Here is a 26,688-nt window from a genome sequence, read left to right on the forward strand (position 1 = left end):
ATGCCTAAATGACTGGGGGGCGGGGTACACGAAAAACACAACGCTTGGCCGCGACAATTTCTTAGTCTCTCACATCACCTACCCCTCACAGGGACAGCTTTAACTACTTTAACCATTTCAGATCTGTACTCAGAGAGGCGCAGAGAGAATGAAGGGGACGCAGACTCGCGGAGACGCATGTCCTTTGACGCTGACATTTAGAAAAGGGTTCTAAATCCTTCCTGTCATTTGCAAAGGACGGGAAAAGGAGTTGTGGCGAGACCTGGACCGAGGTGACTGTCTGACTTTTCAGCAAGTTGGACAGATGACATATTAACTCCTGCAACGTTAACGTCTGGTGTGAACAAATAAAGAGGGGAAAAGCACTTAAAAATTCCGCCGCGGGGCTTTGCAGGTCTTGCTACCCAGTAGCCCTCAGAAGACAGCCAATTCCTGCGCGTTCCGCTCTGCTCACTCTCCTTCCCAGCTTCTCTCTCTCTCTCTCTTTTTTTTTTTTTTTTCCCACGCTCGCTCGCCTTGAACCGGGACCCAGGCAGGCAGAAGCAAGGCATCGGTCCCCTTGCTCCTCTCCTCCACCAAACCACCGCAGCCGAGCGCGTGAAGCTTCCCTTTGTTCAACGAGGCTCCGCTCTCCTCCCCAGCAGATCCACCTGGACGCTCTCCCTCGGTGACATTTTTGCGCCGGGGCTGGTGGGTGGCTGGGGTGGAGCGAGAGGAGCCCGAGGGGGCGGGGGCGGAGAAAGGTCAAGCCGAGGGAAAGGCAGGAGACGCCTTTCATAACCTGCGTGGCGGGGAGGGCGCGCGGTTATTTATTTTCTCCTTATTTATTGATCGCACGAGCAGAGCGGCGCGGGGAGCCCAGGGGAGATGCCGGACCACCCACTGGCGGGGAAGCAGCGAGCCGCCCTCCCGCGCCCCCGCGCTACCGAGCGCCCCTTGCCTCCGCGCTCCGGCGTTTGCCCGCGCCGGCCGCGGCTCCGCCGCGCCGCCGCCACCCGCCCGGCCGCCCCGCAGCCCAGCCGCCCCGCCGCCCCGCGCCGCGCCGCTCCGGCCCCGGCCACCGCCGCGGCGCAGTAAGTTGGCAGCAGCGAGTCCCCTCCGTTCTCGCCTCCCCCGCACCTTTTGAACTTGTTGCTGCTGCTCGGCTCGCCTGCTCCTGGCTTTTGGAAGGTGAAAAGGAGGAGGGAGGCACGGAGGGATGGGGGAAGGGGAAGAAGAGCTCGCTTGAGCTTTATTTATGCTCCCATCGGCGCGTCGGCTTAGGCTGTTCGCGAGCTGCTTTCTCGGGAGCCCTTTCCGGGTGCACGACGAGGAGAAAGTCTCTATGCAACTCAGCCCCGGCGCGCACTTTACCAGGTATGTACCGCGGGAGAAGCGCGTTCTGCGCGGAAGCAGATGCTGCTGCCGCGGCAGCGGCGGCGCCTGCCAGCTCCCGGGCGCTGTAACTGTCACACTGTACCTGAGCTGAACTTGAAAAGAGAGTAAAGGGGAGATTGGGCGAGCGCTTTCGGCAGAACCCGGGGGGTGCTCGTAGACGCGGGGAAGGAGGATCTATACTAACGGCCCCCCGCAGTCCGGCCCACCGCCCAGCACCTCGTCTCTGCAAATATACGGCCCGAGGAGTCGAGGCGGCCACCGGACTCCCCAGGAGACGTGGGGCAGCGGCTGGGACCGCATCTTGGAGGCTACTACAACAGGTCGCCTTTTTGAGACTCCTTTGGCGGGAAGGGCCACTTGGAAAAGCGAAGGTTTGAAAGAGCTGAAAGGGAGAGTGGAAGGGTTCCCTGATTCTTCAACAGAATACCACTCAGTGACTGTCCTTGTCTCTATTCTACACAACACATACTGACCCCACGTTATCCAGACTGTGTCGGGGAAGAAATCAGAGACACCTGTTTGAAATCAACTGCAGCATCTAAAGTCACCTGTGTACTTATTTGTGCCAAGGCTGGCCCAGTCCAACTGCTGGAAAGGTTTGGTTAGGTTCTGTTGGGCGTGATTATTAGGACATTGTATTTCCCCCTTCCTGTTACTCCAAAAATATTACCTGTCTTTGAGGGAACTTGCCCTTTTGCGAACTGTGACTTCCATCAGGAGCCCTCCCTTGAATAAGGCTGATACGTCTGGACCACGTGTCTCAGTAGTGGTTTCTTTGACGGGCAGAAGTGGGTGATTGTGGCTACACTGAGGGAACCACTGTAGACTTGATTGCCCTTCCGGCATCTGCTTGAAGGAACCATGGCGGCAGGAGTAGCAGCGTGGCTGCCCTTTGCAAGGGCAGCTGCCATCGGGTGGATGCCTGTGGCCTCGGGGCCCATGCCAGCTCCCCCGAGGCAGGAGAGGAAAAGGACTCAAGATGCTCTCATTGTGCTAAACGTGAGTGGCACTCGTTTCCAGACATGGCAGGACACCCTGGAACGCTACCCAGATACTCTGCTGGGTAGTTCAGAGAGGGACTTTTTCTACCATCCGGAGACTCAGCAGTATTTTTTTGACCGTGACCCAGACATCTTTCGCCACATCCTGAATTTCTACCGCACTGGAAAGCTCCACTATCCTCGCCATGAGTGCATCTCCGCTTATGATGAAGAATTGGCCTTCTTTGGCCTCATCCCAGAAATTATTGGTGACTGCTGTTACGAGGAGTACAAGGATCGCCGGCGAGAGAACGCCGAGCGTCTCCAGGACGATGCTGACACGGACAACACCGGCGAGAGTGCGCTGCCCACCATGACCGCTCGGCAGAGGGTCTGGCGGGCCTTTGAGAACCCCCACACCAGCACCATGGCCCTGGTGTTCTACTATGTTACCGGGTTCTTCATTGCCGTCTCAGTCATCGCTAATGTAGTAGAAACAGTGCCATGTGGGTCCAGCCCGGGTCACATTAAAGAACTGCCCTGTGGTGAGCGGTACGCCGTGGCCTTCTTTTGCTTGGATACAGCCTGTGTCATGATCTTCACAGTGGAGTACTTGCTTCGCCTGGCGGCAGCTCCTAGCCGTTACCGCTTTGTGCGAAGCGTCATGAGTATCATCGACGTGGTGGCCATCCTACCATATTACATTGGGCTGGTGATGACAGACAATGAGGATGTCAGTGGAGCCTTTGTCACACTCCGCGTCTTCCGGGTCTTCCGCATCTTTAAGTTTTCCCGCCACTCTCAAGGCCTGCGCATTCTGGGGTACACGCTGAAAAGTTGTGCTTCAGAGTTGGGCTTCTTGCTCTTCTCGCTCACCATGGCTATCATCATCTTCGCTACAGTTATGTTCTACGCTGAGAAGGGGTCTTCGGCCAGCAAGTTCACCAGCATCCCTGCTGCTTTCTGGTACACCATCGTCACCATGACAACGCTAGGGTAGGTGCCATCAAGGGAAATGGGATGGAGGTTAAATATGTGATTGTTGTGCAGATACTAAGTTTATATACTTATTCAGAGCAAATAATCTTTCTCTTTTTTAAATGGTTTTAGGAAAATATTCTTTAAATGTTTTTGAAGAACTCTTTTGATCTATGAAATGAGTATGATACAGTGATTGAAGTATTTAGGGAGTTGCTGGCCAGTGTTGAATATTAATGCTTGAAAGTGATAAATACATAAAGTTTAAAATTCCTGAACATAAAGATCATTGATATTATATGTATGAACACATAAAATTACAGTGAAAAACACAAAATTTGTGTCCAAGTAAAGGTATGAAAATACAAACTATGTATTGAAATGCCTAGAAAGTGCTTCGGTGCATTGAAATGAAAAGTTTGCATGTATATTTGAAGTATTATTTTCATATGAATACTTTGGCATACACTTTCCCACTAAGAAATATAATTCTCATTTTACAGCATTTTAAAACATAGATTATAGATATTATCAAAGGATTTTGTGATACATATGCACATATCCATCATATGCATTTTCATCATGGCTGATAACTTATGCAGTGTTTTAGAATATCAGAACTGAAACTGATCAACTCAACAAAATGCAGTGGAATGATATTTGCAACATATTTTAAGATTTTAAGTTCATAGTTTCAAATAAAGAAGCAAATGACTTATCCACACATTTGTAAAGAAACTGCAGATCCCATCAGGCAATGGGCCCATGTCCACACAGAGGGCAAAGCAGTAGCTGATAGATTGATGGTCACCAAGGTCTGGTTGTATAAGGGAATTTAGCGTCCTGATTTCCTTCTAGAATTCTTTTCTTCATTATTTTATTTGGCATTAATAGTGCTTTGCAACCAAAGGGACATATTCTGAATTAATATTGTTCTTTAAAATAAAATTTAAGCTAGAATTAAGATTTTTAGATGATTGAAGAAAGATACGACATTATTACTCGTGTTAATTAAACTGCAGAACAATAGCAGCATTTATATGTTAGAGAGTATGGTAAAATAAAATGATAAGATCCTTTAACTTTTATGAGTTCTTAGATAAGCCAGGCTGTGATGTTAGTGCCATTTTTTCTTCAGCTCTATGCTGCTTTTCTTGCATAATTAATCAGTTCAATAAGGATTTGGTAATGGCTGTAAGAAAAGAAGTTATTCCCAAGGCTGCTTTTTAAATTTTGTGTTTCAGCCTAATTTAATTGCCTTCTTTAAATGACAGTGTGGTTAAAGTCAACTTGATTTTATTAGACATATTGTATTGAACAGAATTTCTCATGTTGTTCTATAGCTAATGGAATATTTTAGATGTGATGAATTTCTGGCTAAGTTAAGAAATTATGGTAAAGTAAAATATAGTGACTTATGGTTTTGATTTAGTCTCACATATTTTTGAAGACCTACTAGTGGATTTGTAAAAATGAATCAGTGAAAATTCTATATCCAATCGTTTATATTTTCCTTTTATCTTGTTGGTAATTTTGGGACACATTTTGAAGAAGATGCAGAATACCTTAGCACTGTAGGTGCTTAGTTCTAACCCAGAGGTTTATTGTGTTTATGTCATTTGAAGTCTGTATTAAGGGCAGTTGGATAGTGTAAATTACTGGAAGAACTTCAGATGAGAAGTACACATGAGTAAAAAGAGGACTCTATGTTAAGAGGAAATGAAAGAAGTATTAAAAGGAAATATATTTTAAAAAATTAGGTGTCTCTGGCAGTGTTTTTCATGAAGTATCAGTAAATCATTTTAATACTAAATGCCCTCTACCTGTTTGAATATAGGCATTATTACAATGAATGTTGATGAGGTGCTAATTTCATCTGGCTGGAAAGTTTCAGTCCAGATATGAAAAGTTAGTATTATTTTAAAGCTTCTTTCCTGAAATGACTTTCAAATTTTTATTTTATTTTGAAATTTATTTTTGTTTTCAGGAAAAGATAAGGAAATGTTAAGCATTAATGACAATTTTTGTTATATAAATAAAGTGCTCATAAACCTCTAATTTTGAAATGATTTGAGAAACTAAATCAATGTGCCTGAGTAAAATCTATGAAATTGTTTCAGTTTACAGGTTCTTTATGTTACTACATAAGAAAAGTTAAATAAACACACTTTCTCAGAACTTGGAAGCAAAAGGGGAGGTCACTTTTTAGATTTAAGTTCCACTCTAGTTGAAAATTTTAATTTTCAGGAAATTAAGGTATTAATGATCCTGATGAAATATAGCACTCTAATTTTTAAGATGTAGAAATGTTGATGCAATGAAGATACAATCCATTTATTGGACAACATATATGAACATTTAACAAAGCATATGCTTTATAATATAGCAAAGTTTCCTCAAAAAATGTCTTCTGTTTCTCATCAAAATAGATTTATAATGTATTGTACTTTCCTGAAGAAATAGATTTAAAAAAAAACCCTGCCTTTTTGGTGTCTTAACTTTGGTTGCATTGTGACTCAACAGCTTTATTTAAGAGTAGAAAATATTCAACAAAGCCATTACTTGAATTTATTTTTTACGCTGTAGTCTTGTGTGATGAAGTGTAAGATTCAAACTTTTTGGAAAATATGCAGTAGTTGAAGATAAAATCAATCTGTGTCTGATAGATGACCAGGAATTTCCCATTACAGTGTATGAGCTCTTTTACGTGGCTATTATTTTTAATGGAGCTAATGTTCATCAATTAATGATAATAGAAGTGAAAATGGAATCTTAGACAGTGGTTTTCAAAAGTTTAGTTCATGCAAACATTATCTACATAAGAAGAAAGAGCCAAGAATTTGTAATTTGGGACTGGCAAAATTATCTGTTACCCTCTCAGGTCATTTTAGGCAATATTCAGGTGGTTTTTTGGTCTGAAGAAATGAGTGGGGTTTACTATTGTGTATTCAGCTAATCATTTTAATCCTGAAATAGCAAATATCTGATTATTCTATATTTTATCCATGCTCATTATATAAGTAGTTAATTAATTTGCCAGTAAAATCAATACTTTATAATTTTAAGCCTACCTACTTCCTATTAATTAAGTTCAAAATATCAAAAGCACAGTTTTCAAAATGAATGAAAGAATGTCAGAAAAGTTGTGTGTGTGTGTGTTTTTTTTTTTTTTTTTTTAACAATGTTTAAATCTAATGGCCCTATATGTCTCTTCCTCCATTCCATGGAGGAATTCCATGCTCTTTCTGAGCATACTTGTTGACCTACATGGGGCCCTGATGACCTCTTAACTCTCCTGCCTCCCTCTTTTTCTGTAATGTAATCTCTAGTTCCTACCCTAAACTGCTTTGGGCAAGTAAGAACCTGAAACTCCTCTCTTGTCTTAATGACCTCTGGACTGTAACATACCATTGTCGTTTCTCAGCGGGAACCAGGGATGAACGTCTCCTGCTTTGGTAGGTAGATTCTTTACCACTGCGCCACCTGAAAAACCACACGCATGAATATTGCTAAGTGAAGGTTACTGCTCAGTCACGTCTGACTATTTGCAACCCCGTGGACTGTGCTGGGCTCCTTTGTCCATGGGATTCTGCAGGCAAGAATACTGGAGTGGGTTGCCATTTCTTTCTCTAGGGGATTTTCCCAAACCAGGGCTTGAACCCAGGTCTCCTGCCTTGCAGGCAGATTCTTTGCCATCTGAGCCACCAGGAGAGCTCATAATGTGTTAATCAAATATGTCTTTACAAGGTGCAGGGGAGGGTACCAAAATTTATATCTTTTGGTGAAGAGCTGTGCTGTGAGTAACATCCATTTTTACTTTGGCATACTACAACACATTTTTACAAAGTTCTTTATAGATTATGTTACTTGAGAATTGAAAATGAATTTATAAAGAAATGTAGAAAATGTGATATATATTCCTCTTTTAGCATTATGGGCAACCAAATCTTAAGTGTATACATTTTGTTCTAGTCACCATCTGAATTAGAGGTAATATTTGACATGAGGTATATATTTTTAAAAAGTGTGTATTTACCCATCTTTCTGCATTATTTTCTAAGAGCATTTTTTTGGTTGTTAGACAAAGATATGTCAGGAAGAGATGATATATGTATTCTAGGTGCAGCATCCTAGAAAAGGGATCATTTTCTAATTTTCAGTGGGTCTGATATGATATTCTTTTTTCTTTTCAGGATTTCTTTTTAAAGTACAGATAGACTTGATCTTATACATATTTTATTTGTTTAGTCACTTCATTTAATTCTGATGTCATGCAGTTTGTTTTTGTGTAAACTTTCCTCCTAATTTTACTCATCTTTGAAATGAATTAATGAAGTTCAAATTTCTTATTCCCTAGTTTCTGAATTATTGGTGGAAGGAAATTTAGATGTTATCTATTTAAAATTCATCATTTTACACATACAAGATTTTTTTTTTGGCCTGCTCATAATTACACAGTTAATATTAGTGGTACTTTCTGAAATTTCATTTGTTACTCTTTTTATTCTCTCAAGACCTTAAAACATTATCTGCTGCTAAGTCACTTCATTCGTGTCCGACTCTGTGCGACCCCACAGACAGCAGCCCACCAGGCTCCCCCGTCCCTGGGATTCTCCAGGCAAGAACACTGGAGTGGGTTGCCAAACATTATCTAGGAATGTGCAATAATAATTATCTGGGGATTACTGCTGATGCTCAGAGATAAGAAAGGAATAAATTTATTCTTTCCTGCATTATTTTAATGCATTTCTCTCCTAGTGCTACTCTCTATGACTCACGTTTTCCACATCTCTCAGTATCACTGCTAATTCTGCATTTATTCATACTACTACTGCTAAGTCACTTCAGTCGTGTCCGACTCTGTGCGACCCCACAGATGGCAGCCCACCAGGCTCCGCTGTCCCTGGGGTTCTCCAGGCAAGAACACTGGAGTGGGTTGCCATTTCCTTCTCCAATGCATGAAAGTGAAAAGTGAAAGTGAAGTCACTCAGTCATGTCCGACTCTGTGCGACCCCATAGACAGCAGCCCACCAGGCTCCCCCATTCCTGGGATTCTCCAGGCAAGAACACTGGAGTGGGTTGCCATTTCCTTCTCCAGCATTCATTCATACAGTACTGGAATTCATCATGAGGGGCCCAGTTGACACAACACAAGCATGTATTCTCATCTGGTGAACTATTAAACCATTTGAGGAAAACCTACTTAATGGTGAAATTGTACCTGGCCTGATGGATAAGAAAGTAAATCAGTTATTTTGCCTGAGTTATCTAAAAAAGAGTTTGCCTGTGGATTGTTAAACACTGTACAGTTTAACTTCTCTTTCACTGAAAGAAGGGGAATGGTGAAAAGAACTTCCCTGAAAAGGAGGTATTGTTCTTCTGAGCTGTAAGAATAATTTTGCTCTTTTTTCCCCCTACTCTCCATATGTCTTATATTGTCTTCTGAGCATGAGTGTGTGTGTATATATATATGTATATGTATATATATGTGTGTGTGTGTGTGTATATATATATATATATATATATATATATATGTAGGCATTGTTTTCCCACTAACTTCAGCTGCTACATTTGATGGTGTGGGGTATGGTCTGGTATTGAAGAGAAACTCAGGGTGAAACGCCATCTCTACATGTCTGTGTACATCTGCCTTTCTCCTTGTGTTAGTAGATTCCATTGGAATTTTTTGTCCTTTAGTTTTCTCCTTTGAGAGCCAGCTTTTACACTGATCTTCTCCTTGAAGTCTTCTCAGCCTCTCAAACTTACATCATCTGTAATTGCAATTACACTTGACAGTAGTAAGTGCTATTTTGGGGGATATAATTTATGGTTTTATACCTTGCTCACCTAACTACATTGAAAGGCTTTTGAGGTTTGGGTCTGTACCTTTTGGAGACTTGTTACCTGTTTACTCTGTTGATGATCATTCTGTGAGAGGATATGTGGACACCATGGAGAGCTCCTTAGTCATAACTCATACCATTGCAGCATTATCAAGAGTCCACTAATCTAATCTTATGCTTTGTTCCATGTTAAAAAAAAAAAAAACAAACTTGAAATTTGTTATTTGAACACTTTGTCTTTGGATGTACTACAATCCATCCTTTTAATTTTTCTCTTTTAACTAAGGAGGGCTGTAAGTCATTCTTCTCTGCAAAGTTAGAGTTAAAAGCTGTCAATGGCTATTTCCTTAATCAGTTTGGTATCTGGTGAAAGCTGGGTAAATTGCAGATGGCTCCGGGAAGTATATGGAGATATGTTATAATGTACGTGAATCTGTGCAGAGATGTACTGTCTTCTCTTTCAGGCTCAGTCTCTTTCTAAAGATGAGTAACTCAAGGGGCTCATGGGTCAGAAAGATACCTAGATGACAGATACTTAGTCACTAGAAAGGTATTCTCTGTCTTGGTAAACACAAATTGGACTTTTTTCCTTTATTTAGGTTCACTTGTAACATGGAATTGTTTAAAAACAGAGAACTATTGTCTGTAAATGACATATGAGATAAATATATTCTCTATTCAGGAATAAGTTCTCATTCTAAGTGATTAAAAGGTGGGTTTAAAGAATGTAAATATACGTGTAGATACTTATTCTGGTACGGTACAATCAATTTTGTGCTGAAAAGTTTGACAGATCTGTTATGTAAAGAAGATCCGAATCATAAAAGTGTGGGGAGAGGAGGGAATGAGTTATCAGAAGTTAATAATGAGAAAAACATAACAGAAAAGAGTAGGATGACAGTTGAAATAATGTCAAATAGAATGGGAAAGTTTTGTTCTAAAAGTAAAAGGTCTTGTTCCTTTTGTTCTTACGTGGGCCTCATTCTTCCATCTTTCTTACTTTCTTCACGTTTAAGAACACCAGGAACAGTACTTTTGGAAACTCAAAGTCTTACCAGTTATTTATGCTCTCAGGAGATAAAAATGTGACTCATAGGGTTCAATTACATTTAATAGATTTCTGCTGATCACTTGCTACCTGTCAGTGACCACGGCAGTAAGCATAATAGCCAACTTTCAGACCTTAGGATCTGTGTATTCTAGTAGGAGAAGCAGAAAGTGAATACAAATATATAATATAGTTCCAGGCAGTGGTGGGTGCTATAAAGAAAATAAGGATAGGAAGTATGCTATTGTGGAAAGGGTATAGTAAAAGCCTTTCCAAGGGTGATGATGGCTTTTTGAAAGGATGAAGAGGGTCCTCTGAATATCTGGATGAAGAGTTTAGAAGAGAGAAAAGAAGTACCAAGACTGCAAGGCAGGAGGAATCTTGGTGTGTTCTCCCTAAGGCTGTAATTGAAGCAAAGCGAGGGAGGATCTTAGGAACAAATACTATCTGAAAGGTAGTTGGGATGACATGACGTAGGACATCATGGACCATAGTAAAGACTTTTTGGATTTCATTTGAGACATAATCAGGAGATATTGGGCTTCCCAGGTGGCGCTAGAGGTAAAGAATCCACCTGCCCATTCAGAAGACATGGTGATGCAAGTTCTATCTCTCAGTTAGAAAGATCTCCTAGAGAAGGACATGGCAACCCACTCCAGTACTCTTGCCTGGAGAATCCCCATGGACAGAGGATCCTGTGGGCTACAGTCCATAGGGTCGCGATGAGTTGGACACGACTGAAACGACTTATAACCCACGCATGAGGAGACGTTAGAGAGTTGTGAGCAGGGTAGGAATGGGATATGGTTTCTGTATTAAAATAAGCCCAAGCCCTGAAACATTTAAAATCTTAAAATACTCATTTTAACATTAATTTATTTCCCATGTATAATTTCTCATTCTTTGCTAGATTCATTATACTTACCTTAACTTAAAATTTATATCCAATTATTCATGAGATTTTCCAGAAAAATGGAGTACTTTATGAGTGCATGATTAAATTCTTCCTAGCTGACAAAAATAAATCTAGTTCAAATGAAAAACTGAAATTCCACATTTTAGCTGAAAAGACAAAACTGGTTCTCAATAGAAATGGAACAATCTGGGAAATGACTGAGGATAATTCTTTATTTTGAATATAGATTTGCAGACTTAGAGTTGTCAATGCTAATGTTAGTGTTTAAGAATATCACCTACACTTTGGATTCTATTTAAAGATTTTTCATTTTTTTTCAGTTTTGTATAGGTACCAACCTGAAATACATATATCATCTTCAGGTGTTTTGTTATTTTTGTGAGTTTGAAAGTAAAAATGGTTTACGTGTCTTGAAATCTGTGAAAATTGCCAGAGGATATGTATTTTTAACCCAAGTTAAATTGGAACCAGCTTGTAGCAAATGTATAATGAGAATTAACAGAGGCATTGCTTTGTTGAGAAACACTGTGTTACAGAGTAAAACATAATTATGAATGGATAATTGGAGAGAACTTGGGTTTGGAAGAACAAGAATTGGATTAACAGCATAAAGGTATCTATCTATCTATCTTTCCATCTATTTGTCTATCTCCCCAATAAGCAACTTGTGAAAATACTTCCTGTATCTAAGGGAATTCAGTGTGTCATCTCACTTGGACATGTTCTTTTCATTAAAACATCTGCCCTCCAAATAGTTCTGCATCCTACCCAGAAGTTCTATCCAAGAGATTTGATTCCTGGTGGAACAAACTAGGACTCATGGGGGTATCACAAAGGAAAAAGTCCTGGTATTTACTTTTCTTTGCCTGTGGTGAAAGACAATCACACTCTCATTATTACTATCTTTGGTATATTTTTAATGGAGAACTGGTTTCCTTTCACTGTGCTACAGAAATTAAGCTTTCTAAAGCTGTATCAATATTAATGCATTTTGGAGAAAAATCCTTATGCATATTTTGGATAACACTTTGGGACTTATGAAAATGTTTCCAGTTCTTACCAAATGTGGTGCTTTGGAAATGAAAAATAAGCATATGTATTTGTATTCTTAAATTAGATGGACCTAGTCATTCCATTAGACATTTTGTTGGGTCAGAAAAGAATGTGCTTATGGATTCTCCCTAATGTCTGATTTTCTGCTTTAGTAAAAAGGTACTAAAATCATGGAATTTTGAGGTACAGGGCTCTTTAGAAATCATCTTGTAGATAATTCCTAATTTCCTTGAAGAAAATAGGAAAAATAGAACTAGTTAGTGGAAGAACATAAGCTAGATTTCTGGGGAATATTGAGGTCTAATGCTCTTTAGAGCGCAATACACTGGAAGTCTTCTTTCCTCCATATTTCTTTCTCTTTAAATGGAATATTGCAAACAAAATCAGGTAGTATATATGCAGACTTAAAAAGACCTTAGATAATTATGGCATTTCATTGTAATATAAATAAAACTTGTTACTTTCAGTGACTTCATATTATATATATGTATGTATATATGTATATTTCATAGTCCTCCATTAGATTATAAATTATTTATGTAATAATATATATGAAATATATATTTGTATCTATATATGAATGAAGGGACTATGAACTGGTAACACAGATAAACAAATTCATGTAATAAGTCTCATTTGTTCATTCTTATCTTGGTAATTTGCTAAATTACCAATTTGCTAATCTGTTAAATCTTGTTGAAACTAAAAAGAATTCATTATTGAAGTTTCAACTTTGAATTTAGACAGTTATCTAAAGAGATGATTTTGTTGTTTTAACATCAACAATTTTGAAAACAGGCTATGAAATCAGTGTTAAATAATTTGCTTGACTTGTTTTGGTCTAAAGAGCAGGAATTCAAAATTTGAAATATCAGATTCATTTACATTTTGCTCCAAAAATATTAAGGTATGTTTTATTCATTAAATGAAAATACATATTAAGATTCAAATTAAATAATACTTTAAAATGTTTTTCAGTTCAGCATTATATATCATATTTCGAGGTGATGTTCTCAAGCTTATTTAAATAGTACATTTCTATTCTGAAAATCATAATAAAAATTGTGTTTTTTTTTCCCTAGAATTATTAAGGGGACAACAACTCCTTTAATTTCATCAAATTTTTGACAATTAATATTCTAGAAATTTAGTTAGTAAGCAGATACTTGTAACACTTTACAGAAAATCTTCAAGATGAAGCTAAGTTGATAAATTATAACCAAGGAGCTTACATGTCAATAGAAGAAACATTCAGTTGAAGAAAGCTAAATGTTTGATACAAATAGCTTAAAGAACTAGTCCAAGATGCAATGCTTTTATTCTGCTTTAGGTGCACAGAATTTAACTAGTTATTACCCTTTTGCATGACATACTTCTGTCATTCATCCATCATGGTCCTCCTTATTATTTTATTTAATAACTTTTATTCGTGTAATATGCACAGGTGAACATACCACCAAACAAAAGCTATTTCATTGGTATTTACCTGAATCTAATCATAAGCACCTCTTCTCTCCATTTTGTCCCATTGTCCTTCTGTGCTATAGGTATTCATTATTTGAAATTATCATTCTGAAAGCTGTATGTTTAGTGGAGGTTTTATTGACTTTATAAAAGAATATCTTGCTATGTGCAGTCTTTTTGGTTCTTTCATGCAATATTTTGTTATTTAGGTTCATCCATGTTGTTGCCATGCATTATAATTCATTTTTGGCTGCTATAAAATATTTTATTCCATTGTGTGAATATACTACAATTTATTCAACCACTCTGTTAATGACATTCAGTTTGATTCTGAGTTTTTCAGAAGGGTGCTCATTTGCAAATTGTTGACATGTACAGTTATCTCTCCTGTGTATATAACTTGGAGTGAAATTGGTAGGTTACAGGTATGAATGTACAACTTTGAGGGATAAATCCAGATTTTCCAAAGTTGCTGCATTGATTGGTACTTCCACTAGCAAAGAGTAAACAAAAAATGTAAATAAGTAAAATTTCCAAAAAGACAATTTCTATGAGGCAGTGGGACCAAGTGAGGAGAGGAAGATACTGGCTAAAATGAAGACATTAAGGATTTTTTTCAATTGATACTTCTGCTTTTACCTTGATCTTTTTAAGATAAGCAATGATTATCATTGTAGCAATTATAACTTGCATTTTATTCAACTCCATGACTTGTGGTTGAATTCTTATTTTTTCAGCCTAAGAAGGTCTACACATTACATTCATATTTTCATAATGTAAAATATTAATTTCTATATGTTTGAACTCAAGACCAACCATATCCAAGTCAATAATATGAAAAAATGAAACCTGAAAATACCTGACTAGGCTTTGGTTCACTCATCCTTGTGAAATTAAAAATGAGGATTGAAGTTGATATTCAATTGATTCTTCTGATGTTTCATAGTATTTTATAAAATGTTACATATGCTAAGAAAGTAGTCAAATCCTCTCTATTCACATTATCCAATTTATCAGAACTTTGCTGTAGTTAGAGAAAATATGCTAATTTCAAGGCTTCTCAGACATTCAGAAGGGGATACATCATTGTGAAATAGGATATAAGAATAAATGTCAAGAGGAAATTACTTCCATTTCAGGAAATTCTTAATTATGGAAATTAAGTGAATATTATTTCCAACCCTTCATAGATAACTTTGCAACTTCTTACATGTTTTAAATGAAAGACAATTGTTTTGAAAAGCTTAATGAATTTACAGTGTATACATGTTGAATTTTTTTTTAATATAGCAATTATGCTTTAGGCTTTAAAAATTACATGAATTTGATATCAAATACCAGAAATACCAGAAGATATCACTGTAAATATGCTAATAATAAAAGAATGTAATTTAGAAAATTACTATAAACTTTTATTTATGAAAATAGGGTACTTTATTAAGGATTGACATAGTCCTAGAGTAAAGTGCCTATTGATTTCTCAAAGAATTTTATTATTTTTGTGTAAAGAGTCCAAATACCTTCAAAATCACCTAAATGAAAAGTAAGATTATTTTATTTCAAAACAGTTGAAAGGAGGTGATTTTTTAAATCAGGTAGCAAATTTTGGCACTATATACTGAAGCATTTTAAGCCAAACTTTGCATAAATTAATAAATCACTTTATAGACTATTCTTTTTTTAATTCTGTCTCCTTGTTATTTCCCACATTATTCAGTGCCCAGTTTCAGGATCTATATCCATTGTTTTAAATATTACTAAAAATATGTCTGAATGCAAAATGCTCATATACGTTTCAGAAACACAAACATATGCTATGCTATGCTAAGTCACTTCAGTCGTGTCCGACTCTGTGCGACCCCATAGATGGCAGCCCACCAGGCTCCCCTGTCCCTGGGATTCTCCAGGCAAGAACACTGGAGTGGGTTGCCATTTCCTTCTCCAATGCATGAAAGTGAAAAGTGAAAGTGAAGTCGCTCAGTCGTGTCCGACTCTTAGCGACCCCATGGATTGCAGCCTAAGAGGCTCCTCTGTCCATGGGATTTTCCAAGCAAGAGTACTGGAGTGGGCTGCCATCGCCTTCTCCAACACAAACATATATGTCAATACAAAATGTACAGATATGTATGTATTATACACATTTGCATATGTTGATGTACACATACCTTCTCCTTTTATTTTTCTGGAAGGACATAAAATGAACTATTGATAATAAAACTTTTAAGAAGTCTGGACATGTGGGATATAGAAAGAACCATTTTATATTTCATGGTGTAGCATTTTGTATTAAAAATTTTTTTTCATTAGCATATAGAATTTCTCTTAGAAGAGGGCTTTCTAATGATATTTAGGATCTTTTTTTTTATGATTTTATTTTATTTAACTTTACAATATTGTATTGGTTTTGCCATATATCAAAATGAATCTGCCACAGGTATACATGTGTTCCCCATCCTGAACCCTCCTCCCTCCTCCCTTCCCATACCATCCCTCTGGGTCGTCCCAGTGCACCAGCCCCAAGCATCCAGTATCGTGCATCGAACCTGGACTGGCAACTTGTTTCATATATGATATTATACATATTTCAATGCCATTCTCCCAAATCATCCCACTCTCTCCCTCCCCCACAGAGTCCAAAAGACTGTTCTATACATCAGTGTCTCTTTTGCTGTCTCATATACAGGGTTATTGTTACCATTTTTCTAAGTTCCATATATATGAGTTAGTATACTGTACTGGTGTTTTTCTTTCTGGCTTACTTCACTCTGTATAATAGGCTCCAGTTTCATCCACCTCATTAGAACTGATTCAAATGTATTCTTTTTAATGGCTGAGTAATACTCCATTGTGTATATGTACCACCACTTTCTTATCCATTCATCTGCTGATGGACATATAGATTGCTTCCATATCCTGGCTATTATAAACAGTGCTGTGATGAACATTGGGGTACACGTGTTTTCATATGTTTCTATATAAAAACTTTACAAATTTTATTTAAAATTAAATCCCTTCTCTTAAAATAATCATTTGATAATTCACTCAAAAATGGTCTTTAGTATATAGGACAATAGAGTCAAGCCAACATGGATTTAAACACAAGCTTAGCAATGTTGATCAAGTTATGTTAAACTCTACCTGAGATTTCCCATCTACAAAAATAGGTTAGTAATATCTACCTGGTAGGACTTTTATAAAAATTCAATGTAGATATGTAAAGTTCTAAAACATTACCTTCTACATAGATGCTATATGAGGAATTATTATAATATTATTATTAAACATATGATATTAAATGTAATATTACATATATATATTTTTTGCAAAAGAAGAAATAGTAAAGGAGCAGAAGGAAAGTTTGGGAAGGTATGGTATGTCTATGGCTTTGATGATAGTAATGGTTTCATTGGTGTATATTTATCATCCAAATTCATTAGAGTTTGTGTATATTGAGTATGTATAGCTTCAGAGAGAGAGAAGGACAGGCAGGAAGAAAAGCAAAGGGAAAAAAAAAAACTCTTAATGAAATAAAAGAATAAGTCTCTAGTCAGTTATCCAATAAACAATTAGGCAAGAAATGACTACTGAAGATGAGGAGGAGTTATTAATTGAAGACACACATTCAATCAGGAGACATTTCCTATTTAGAAGCTGGAATTTAGATTTACCATATGAAACTTTTTGTCATTGAAAACTCAACAGTTAATACATTTGATTACCAAATAATAAAAATCCTGTGTCTCTGGTAAACTTGTTTTGATATTATGTACTTAATTGAGCTCACCTTTATTATTTAATACTCTGCCAACTTTTAAAGAGGATTTGAAACAGTTTACTCTCAAATGGACCAAAAAGATTAAATAAAACAAGTGCCAAGTATTAAAGATGAAGGGGAAATGATGGAGAACAAAAAGTCCTGTTATATAAAGCTTTACCAAGCATAAATACAGCTCTGGACTTCCTGGCAGCCAAAGAAAGGAGGGGAAGTGTAGCACATTTTACAGCTCTGTTTAGCCAAGAAAGGAAAGTATCTAACTTCATGATCAGTTGTTTTAGAAGAGTAGAGCCCAAGAAAAATTTATCATGTGATCTTTATAAGCAGGTTATTTAACAACATAATGAACAGTATCTGCACCAATGACTTAACAAAGTATTTAGAACTATGTTTGAACTGACCATATATTATACACATCTTTATAAGAAAAGTATATAATAGTATCTTAAGAATATGAAAGTATTTTCAGAGGAAATATAAACTATATAATAAAGTATATTGCTTCTAGATAATTATAAGATTCATTTGTAAAATTTATAAAATTCTGAGTGATGGAAGACCGTAAGAATTAGGACCACCTGGGACACTCAGGAAGATCCTCTGGAGAAGAAAATGACACCCTACTTCAGTCTTCTTGTCTAGATAATCCCCATAGACAAGAGGAGTCTGGTGGGCTACAGTCCATAGGGTCGCAAAGAATTGGACATGACTGAAGCAACTTAGCACACATGCATGCATAGGACATTTAGAAAAATGTAGCTCCTTAGCAGTCACCTAAAACAAATAATGTCTGGAGGTGGAAACTGTGACAACTGCATTTTCACTTCTGTCATGAAATATTAACAACCAGTGATCTGGAAGAATGTATGTTGAGGATACCTCCCATAGTTTCATCCACCAATATTACTGACCTTGAGCTGATTTTTGAAAGGAGGTAAAAACACACTGTTTAAAACAATGGATCCATGGATGAATTCAAGTGTATTTCTAATAGGCAAGTGGATTTAATTTTTAAATAATTTTGTAAATTCTCTGTAAATAAGGGAACACTGAAAAATGACACTTTGGTCCTTGTTTTTTCATTGTACTGGCCTGTCAGGCATCAAGTACTTAATATCCTTTATGCATTGTATGCATACTCTTTTTCTTAAGAGAAAAATAGCTTTTCATTGGCCTGAAGAACTTTATTGCATTTCCTTGGTGACAAATAGGTGGCATATATTTGTAAGTATGCAAAGTTCATCATATTCAGTTCAACTCACTCGTGTCCAACTCTTTGCGACCCCATGAATCACAGCATGCCAGGCCTGTCCATCACCAACTCCTGGAGTTTACCCAAACTCATGCCCATTGAGTCGGTGATGCCATCCAACCATCTCATCCTCTGTCGTCCCCTTCTCCTCCTGCCTTCAATCTTTCCCAGCATCAGTCTTTTCAAATGACTCAGCTGTTCACATCAGGTGGCCAAAGTATTGGAGTTTCAGCCTCAACATCAGTGCTTCCAATGAACACCCAGGACTGATCTCCTTTAGGATGGACTGGTTGGATCTCCTTGCAGTCCAAGGGACTCTCAAGAGTCTTCCCCAACACCACATTTCAAAATCAACAATTCTTCGGTGCTCAGCTTTCTTTATAATCTCATGTGAATTCTTACTTTCATCTTTTGTCCTTTGTCATTCCTTCCGGTTGGGATTTGGGCTATGGAATTTGCATTAAGAGTAACTTGTAAGAGGACAATAAAAACTAGATTTGGAGGTGAAAAAATCAAAACAAAACCGAAAAATAGTGATCTAGATGAAGAAGCAAAAGTGATAGTTTTCAATATTAGCTAAACTAGCACAACTCAACTTTTAGAAAACTAAGATCATGGCATTTGGTCCCATCATTTCATGGCAAATAGATAGGGAAACAATGGAAACAGTGATAAACTTTATTTTGGGGGGCTCCAAAATCACTGCAGATGGTAACTGCAGCCATGTAATTAAATGACACTTGCTCCTTGGAAGGAAAGTTATGGCCAACCTCGACAGCATATTAAAAAGCAGAGGCATTACTTTGCCAACAAAGGTCCATCTAGTTAAAGCTTTGGTTTTTCCAGTAGTCATGTATGGACGTGAGAGTTGGACTACAAAGAAAGCTGAGTGCCGAAGAATTGTTGCTTTTGAACTGTGGTGTTGGAGAAGACTCTTGAGAGTCCCTTGAACTGCAAGGTGATCTAACCAGAAAGAAAATCAGTCCTGAATATTCATTGGAAGGACTTATGCTGAAGCTGAAACTCCAATACTTTGGCCACCTGATGTGAAGAACTGACTCATTTGAAAAGACCCTGGTGCTGGGAAAAACTGAAGGAAGGAGGAGAAGGGGACAGCAGAGGATGAGATGGTTGAATGGCATCACCGACTCAATGGATATGAGTTTGGGTAAACTCCAGGAGTTGGTGATGGGTAGGGAAGCCTGGCGTACTCTAGTCCCTGGGGTTGCAAAGAATCAGACATGACTGAGCAACTGAACTGAGCTAAAACTAGCAAAAGTAGTAGTTATGTATGTATATATATGCATGCATGCTAAGTCGCTTCACTTGTGTCTGACTCTTTGTGACCCATTGGACTGTAGCCCACCAGGCTCCTCTGTCCATGGGATTCTCCAGGAGTACGTTGTCATGCCCTCCTCCAGGGAATCTTCCTGACCCAGGGATCAAACCCGTGACTCTTACATCTCCTGCATTGGCAGTTGGGTTCTTTATCACTAGCACCACCTAGGAAGCCTATATATATATGTGTGTGTGTGTGTGTGTGTGTGTGTGTGTGTATGTATATATATATATATATATATATATATATATAAAATACATGGATAGAAATTCAGTAACCTTCAATGTGGGTGATGAATGGATTCTTTTTTGTAAAAGCCCCATCCTATCTTGTAACAAAGGACAAGATGTTGTGGCTAATGGCCATTAGTCCTAGCATTCTGTAGAGTAGCTGGAATGAAGACACAACTGCATCCTTTTGGGAGTTTGAGATTGTGAGCTTTTAAAGTTACTGATTTCCTAAACTCTCAGGAGTGGCTGGCCTGATCTTTCCTCAGTGTGGACACAAGTTAACTGACCAGTTGATAATGAACATAAGGAACATGGAGTCTTAGATCTGGGTCTCTGAAGAAGGGAAGAGCTTATGAGAAGCCAAGACAGCACCCAGTATTAAGTCATTCTAAATCTCATGAGACCAGAATTTTCTTTAGGTACTTTTTTCTCCTTTTTATTCTTTTCTTTTTCTTCTATATAAGCAGAAAATTGGTTCAGAGGATTTACTTTCCAAAGAGGATAATTTTTAATCACATGTTAGGAATTTCAACTGTGGAGAACCTAAAGATAGAAAACAAATTACTAGTGCATTCTTAGATTATAATTGAGCATAAGGAAAGTTTTATGTAAAAATTCAGAGAATGACTGATTTGATGTTGAGCTTTTTAATTGGCTTTTCATGGCTGCTGGCCTGTCCAAAATAACTTTATGTTCTTTCCTGGTAAATATAGGAAAGTATGTAATAAACCTTTTCACATGAGGTGTGGATGCAAAGAGAACATACTTATGAAAGATTGATTGAGAATTCCTATGACAAGGAACTGAAATTTTCTTCCTGCCTTGGAGGGTGCTGTCTGGTTGGCTATGAATACAGGATTTCTTGTTATTAACCTTAGTTAAAAGAGGAAACTTTTGGTCAAACCTTATGATTCAGTGATAAAAGTCTTGATAATTGTAAACTCATGGAAACTTGAAAGTCACTTTGTCAGGATTAAGAGACTGGCTTGACATTTCAAAATCTTAATTGGAAGTGAGATTAGTTAGATGGTGCAGGTTTATTCCAAGTCAGGTAAATAGGAAAGACAGTCTTATAAACCCTCCATAATGACACTTTTCCTATACAGAATAGATGTGGGAAGAGAGAGAAAGGGAAGGAGAGAGAGGGAGAATATGAATGAATGAATGAGTGAGTGTGTAAGGAGATAATTTGATTCCTGTAATGGGGCAAGGGAAAGTCTAGATTTATTGACAGGAATGATAAGTGAAAATAAGTAATTATTTAATTAAGTGTGAGAGAGGAAACCAAAATAAGGCCTCTCCTTTAAAAACATGTTTAATTCAAATGGCTGTAACTAGTATCTAAAAAAAAATTAAGCAAATTATTTTAGTTAAAATAGGAAACTGGAACCGAAAACAATAGAATATATTTGAGAAATAGGTCTGAATTTTGATATGAAGTTCTTTTAGGAGAATATCAGAATATATTCAACAGAAATTCATGTTCCGAATCAGGTATCCCAGTAAAAGGATCTTTGGCTTCTATGGAAGATTTGAGCCAGACATAAATATCAACCAAATATCACACATGTCATCCTTCAAAGTTCTGACCTGCTATTGAAATCTGAAATATTTAAAAAAATGGATTTTAAAGTTTTAATCCAGAATATATTTTAATCGGGTCTATAATATTTTCACCTTAGTTTTAGTTGCTTTAGAAGAATCTGTTTAATTGAAGAGCTACACATGCAATTTATTCTTAATAATTTGTTTCTGACCTCACATTGTATTTCTGTTTATTTGTGGTGTCCCTAGGAACCAATTAAGAAAATACCCAGGAACCTATAATGCTCTACTTGTAGCCTTGTTGTGTTTAAGGTGCTTCACTATGCCTGCTGACAAAAGTTCTCTCTTCAAATTGAAGAACCTCAGACTTTAGTTGAAATCTCCCCTGCAGCTTTTATAACAATGCCTGGAACATTGCTTTGCGAATTGCAGATGCTGAATAAAGATTTTTATTCCTTTTTACTGTAGAGTTAAGTTTCCAACTCACTTTAAGTACTTGTATCACTCACAATACTTTCTAGCTTCTTCTGTCTCAGCTACATATTCTCTGACACACAGATATCTGCATATAGAAATAAAAATCCCACAGATGCAAAAGTTCAACATACATTAAAAAAATTACACTTGAAATAAATGTCTAGAGTTTTGACACTTTTTAATATGATGATTTATTCCTTTGTAAAACTGTTTTCCAAATCCGTATTCACTTTCCTTAACCTTCTAAAGTAATTGTCTACATTTCTATATTATTTTCTCATCTCTATGCTGTTGGCTCCTAGCTATACTTATCTATCCTGGGCCAGTCTTCTGAGCTTCAGACAACAATTTCCAGATTTATGCTATCAGGAAATATTATGGTCTTGGTTTTTATAGACAGCATAAGAAGTGGCCATTAAGAGAATATTTCCAATGTAATGGAAAACCATTAGATATAGTGTATTTTCTAGCTAGCACATTACTCAACATCACATATACTAATAGCTATAGAAGTGTGTATATATATATATATTTTTTTTCTTCTATGCTAACTTGATTAGAGTTTAGATGTTTCCTGTGTGACTGATGAGAAGAATTTTAAGGCACATGCAGGATCACCAGTAATGTATGCCATGGCCAATTAGTGACATTGGCCATAGTGGGGAATTGAGGAGCATTTCTTACCTGGCATAAGCAGCCTCAGTGGCAGAAAAATGCAGAGTATATTCTGGGCACAGCGCATAGATTCCTTTGGCACTCAAATATCTGTTGAATGTTGACTGAACAAAAATCTGGAATCATTTGTCACATTTTAAAGCTTAATAAATTCTGCTGTGAATGAATTTGAAAGTAATTATTGTAACACAAATAACAGTCCCTTCACTTGTAAATTTTATTTGTTCTAATATTTGTACTTTTACTTTTCTCATGTGTTTTGACCCTCATAGGTGATAAATATCCCTGGAATAAATGGAAATGAATAAAAAATGTCTTTATGAATGCATAAAATTCTATTCATATTTGCAAAATTGGAGAAGCAATTCTAGCAGGAGAATGGAATAGAGATTGAATTAGATGGCATTTGAATCTTGTTTTATGGTTGTAACACTTGAGCATCCCAAATAATCTGTGATACATAACATATGACTTTATCTCTCTGTAATGTTATTCTCTGTAACTATCTCTCACCATCACCTTAGCATTGGTATTTATTAATAATCAATTGAAACTGGTGTACATCAAGTTTTGCATACAGTTGAATATGCTGGAACATTATTGTGTAACAGAAACAAATATGGTGCCCAGAAAAACAAATCCATGGTCATATACAAAACATAGCAAGTAAGCATTAGAATATAGATGTCAGTTAACTCAATTTATTAAGTATCCCTAGGTGCCAGAGAATATACTTGGCACTATGAAGAAAAGATAAGTATGAGAGACTAATTTCTGTGCAGAGCTGGAATTTTAAATCCTGGCTCTTCTCACTGGCTGACTCTACAGAGCCTGGATACAGTTTAAAGATACATTTGTGTTTGCCTGGTATAAGATGTGTGAAGAACTTTTTAATCCTCTGAAATGAGCGATTGTTTGCCTGGGTTGGAAAGAACAAGAGTCAACCCTCAATTCTTGTAGTCAAGTTAGAGACTATGGAGTATATGAAATTGCAAGGATATTTGAACACAGTTATTCTATCATGGTCTCCTTTCCTCCTTTGAGGCCTGTCCTAGTCGATAGGAAAGAATGGCTAGGCTATATTAACATAACTTTTGAGTTGATTTCTATAGCTGTTGTTTTTCTCTTAATGTTTTTGTTGGTAAAACATAGTTGGTATTTGCAATCTTAAATCCAAATGGACATAAGATTGCCTATGTCCCTTGTAGTTTTAAATAATGCAAAACATAAATTGATAAATAATTCAGTGTGTGCTTGCTAAGTCGCTTCAGTCATATCAGACTCTGTGCAACCCTATGAACCACAGCCTGCCAGTGTGCTCTTTCCATGGGATTCTCCAGGCAAGATTACAAGAGTGGATTGTTGTGCCCTCCTCCAGGAGATCTTCCCAACCCAGAGATTGAACCTGAGTCTGTTCAGTCTCCTGCATTGGCAGGCGGGTTCTTTACTGCTAGCGCCAACTGGAAAGCCACTTAATTCTGTATCACAATGCTAAACACAAATTGATAAATAATTCAGTATCACCATTGAGAATGTTATAATATTTGCTCTCTAAGTATGTTGCTTAAGAGATAAGTATGCTGAAATATATTAAATGTCTTTAAATGTTCTAGTTGTATTTTGAAGGACCCATTTCTTTGATAAGAGGGCAATTCATTTAAATATTACTTCTTGATTTTCTTAGTGCTTTTACTCCCTTGGTTCGAGTTAAGTGAGAGTTGTCGAACAGTACTTATTTATGTTCTTATAGAATCTTGAAGCTAAAAACTTCCTTGTAGGTCATCTGGCTCTAACTTCTACCAGTCGAAAGCCCCTCTTCTTAATATATTCTATTTATATGGACTTCTATGAAATTTTTGGAATATTCTGTGTATTTGGAAGTTTAAGACCACCCGATTCTTTGCAGCACAGCTCATGTTTTATCAAGTTTTAAAAACTGAGCTGACATGGGACACCTTTCTGTATCATCCATTTAGTCAAATTAGGTTTTAGAGATTGAACAGAGTATGTTTTCTTTTTTTTCCCCTTATAATTTATATATTTTTGGTTGCCCTTGGTCTTCCTTGCTGCATGTGGTTTTCCCTAGTTGCAGGAGTGGGGGCTCCTCTCTGGTTGTGGTGCACGAGGTTCTGGCTGCAGTCAGTGGCTCCTCTTGTGGACACAGGCTCTAGGGGCGGGCTCAGTAGTTACGGCGTAGAGGCTTAGTTGCTCTGCAGTGCTTGGAATCTTTCTGGACCAGGGTTACGAACCTGTGTCTCCTGCATTGGCAGTCACATTCTTATCCACTGTACCATCAGGGAAGTCCCCAGAATATGTTTCTTTTTCACATTCTTTCCAGGGCTATGCTTGATATCACTGAAGAGTGATATCAGTTCCTCCATAGGCTTTTCTCTGCTGGGGTGAACTTTCTTAAGTCATTCAAACTTTGTCATGTTATGTGATTTCTGGACCCTCTCATTGCCTTGATCTCAAATCCTCTAAAGCTGATCTGACTGGAAGAAAGTACATTGAGATCATGACCTGCAGTGACACTAATACTGTGTATCTCTGAAGAGGGCCTTAATGCAATGACTTGTATCGATCTTGTGGTAAAATAACAGGTCTTTTATTTTTACTTGAAATGCTATAAAACCTTTCTTTCTTCTCTTTCCTTATACTATTTACTACTTGAGCATAAATTCTACCAGATTTTTAGAATCCTTGCTAAATTTCATTCTGTGAGCTAATAAAAATGCATTGTTTGAATGTTACCTAGCTACATGGCTCAAACTTCTCCATGTGTCTGTTTAATTATATTATAAAAATGAAACAGAACACACAATAGACAGTGTTCTTCTGGAAAAGCTATAAAGGAGTCCGCCTCCCTGGAAGTGTTTATCCATATCATTGTACCTGAAGGCATCCATCTAGTGCAGATAGATACTTAGAATCCGGTAGGGCTGGGAGAAGAGAAGCAGAGAGTATATTAAAAATCCTAATTGAATTGTTCCAGCACCCACGGGCTATTCTGGTTCTGTTTGACCAGCAGCTGAGGTTCATTCAGATTTCTGGTGATTTTTCCCTTTACTTCCTAGGAAGATCATCAATAATGAGCCTATTAAGTCAACTGAGATAGAAAGAGGAGAAGGGTCAGACACATGCAGCTTTCCTTATTTGATCAGATTCATTCCGAGGGATAAAAAATGGAGACCATCATCATTATCACCATGACAGAAGCTCTCATTTAATGAGTCATTACCCCAGGTCAGGCGCTGCAATCAGTTCTGTTTTACATACATTGTTTCTCATTACATGTGATTCTACAACATAGGCCTTACTTTTATTTCACAGATATACAAAATGTGACTTAGAAAAAATTGATATTAATTTTTAATTGATAATTAATTGATAAAATTGATATTAATCCAGAACATGTACACTAAGCACGTTGGTGTGGAAATTATTGACATTTGTCAAATAACTAGTAGTAGGAAGGTAAACTGCTTTCCTAGAGGTAGCGGTGCTGTAGAAAAGGCTTGGTTCAAAGTGCATCAGGGCCAGCAATGACAAAACTGCATTTCCTTCTCTAGAAGTGTGTTTACGAAGACTGTTAGAATGTTCCAAGCGTGTGTTTTTGTGATTTGTAGTGTTCCTAATTGGAGTCACTCAGGATGAAACAATCCTTAGACCACAGCCATTCTAAAATAGTTTACTGAAAAGATGGGTACGTTGTGGAATCTTCCTTATCTTTTAGCCT

General features: G+C 37.4%; 1 protein-coding gene across 1 annotated transcript in view; it reads left to right on the plus strand.

Moving 5' to 3' along the window:
* The first annotated feature begins 2,238 nt into the window (after positions 1-2,238).
* KCND2 (potassium voltage-gated channel subfamily D member 2) overlaps positions 2,239-26,688 on the plus strand; it is a 563,761-nt gene continuing 539,311 nt past the window's right edge. The window contains exon 1 of the mRNA NM_001191184.1: positions 2,239-3,353. Coding sequence (NP_001178113.1) covers positions 2,239-3,353 — 1,115 coding nt within the window. The remainder of the gene's footprint in view (positions 3,354-26,688) is intronic.

This window comes from Bos taurus, chromosome 4, assembly GCF_002263795.3.
Source record: "Bos taurus isolate L1 Dominette 01449 registration number 42190680 breed Hereford chromosome 4, ARS-UCD2.0, whole genome shotgun sequence".
Lineage (NCBI taxonomy): Eukaryota > Metazoa > Chordata > Mammalia > Artiodactyla > Bovidae > Bos > Bos taurus.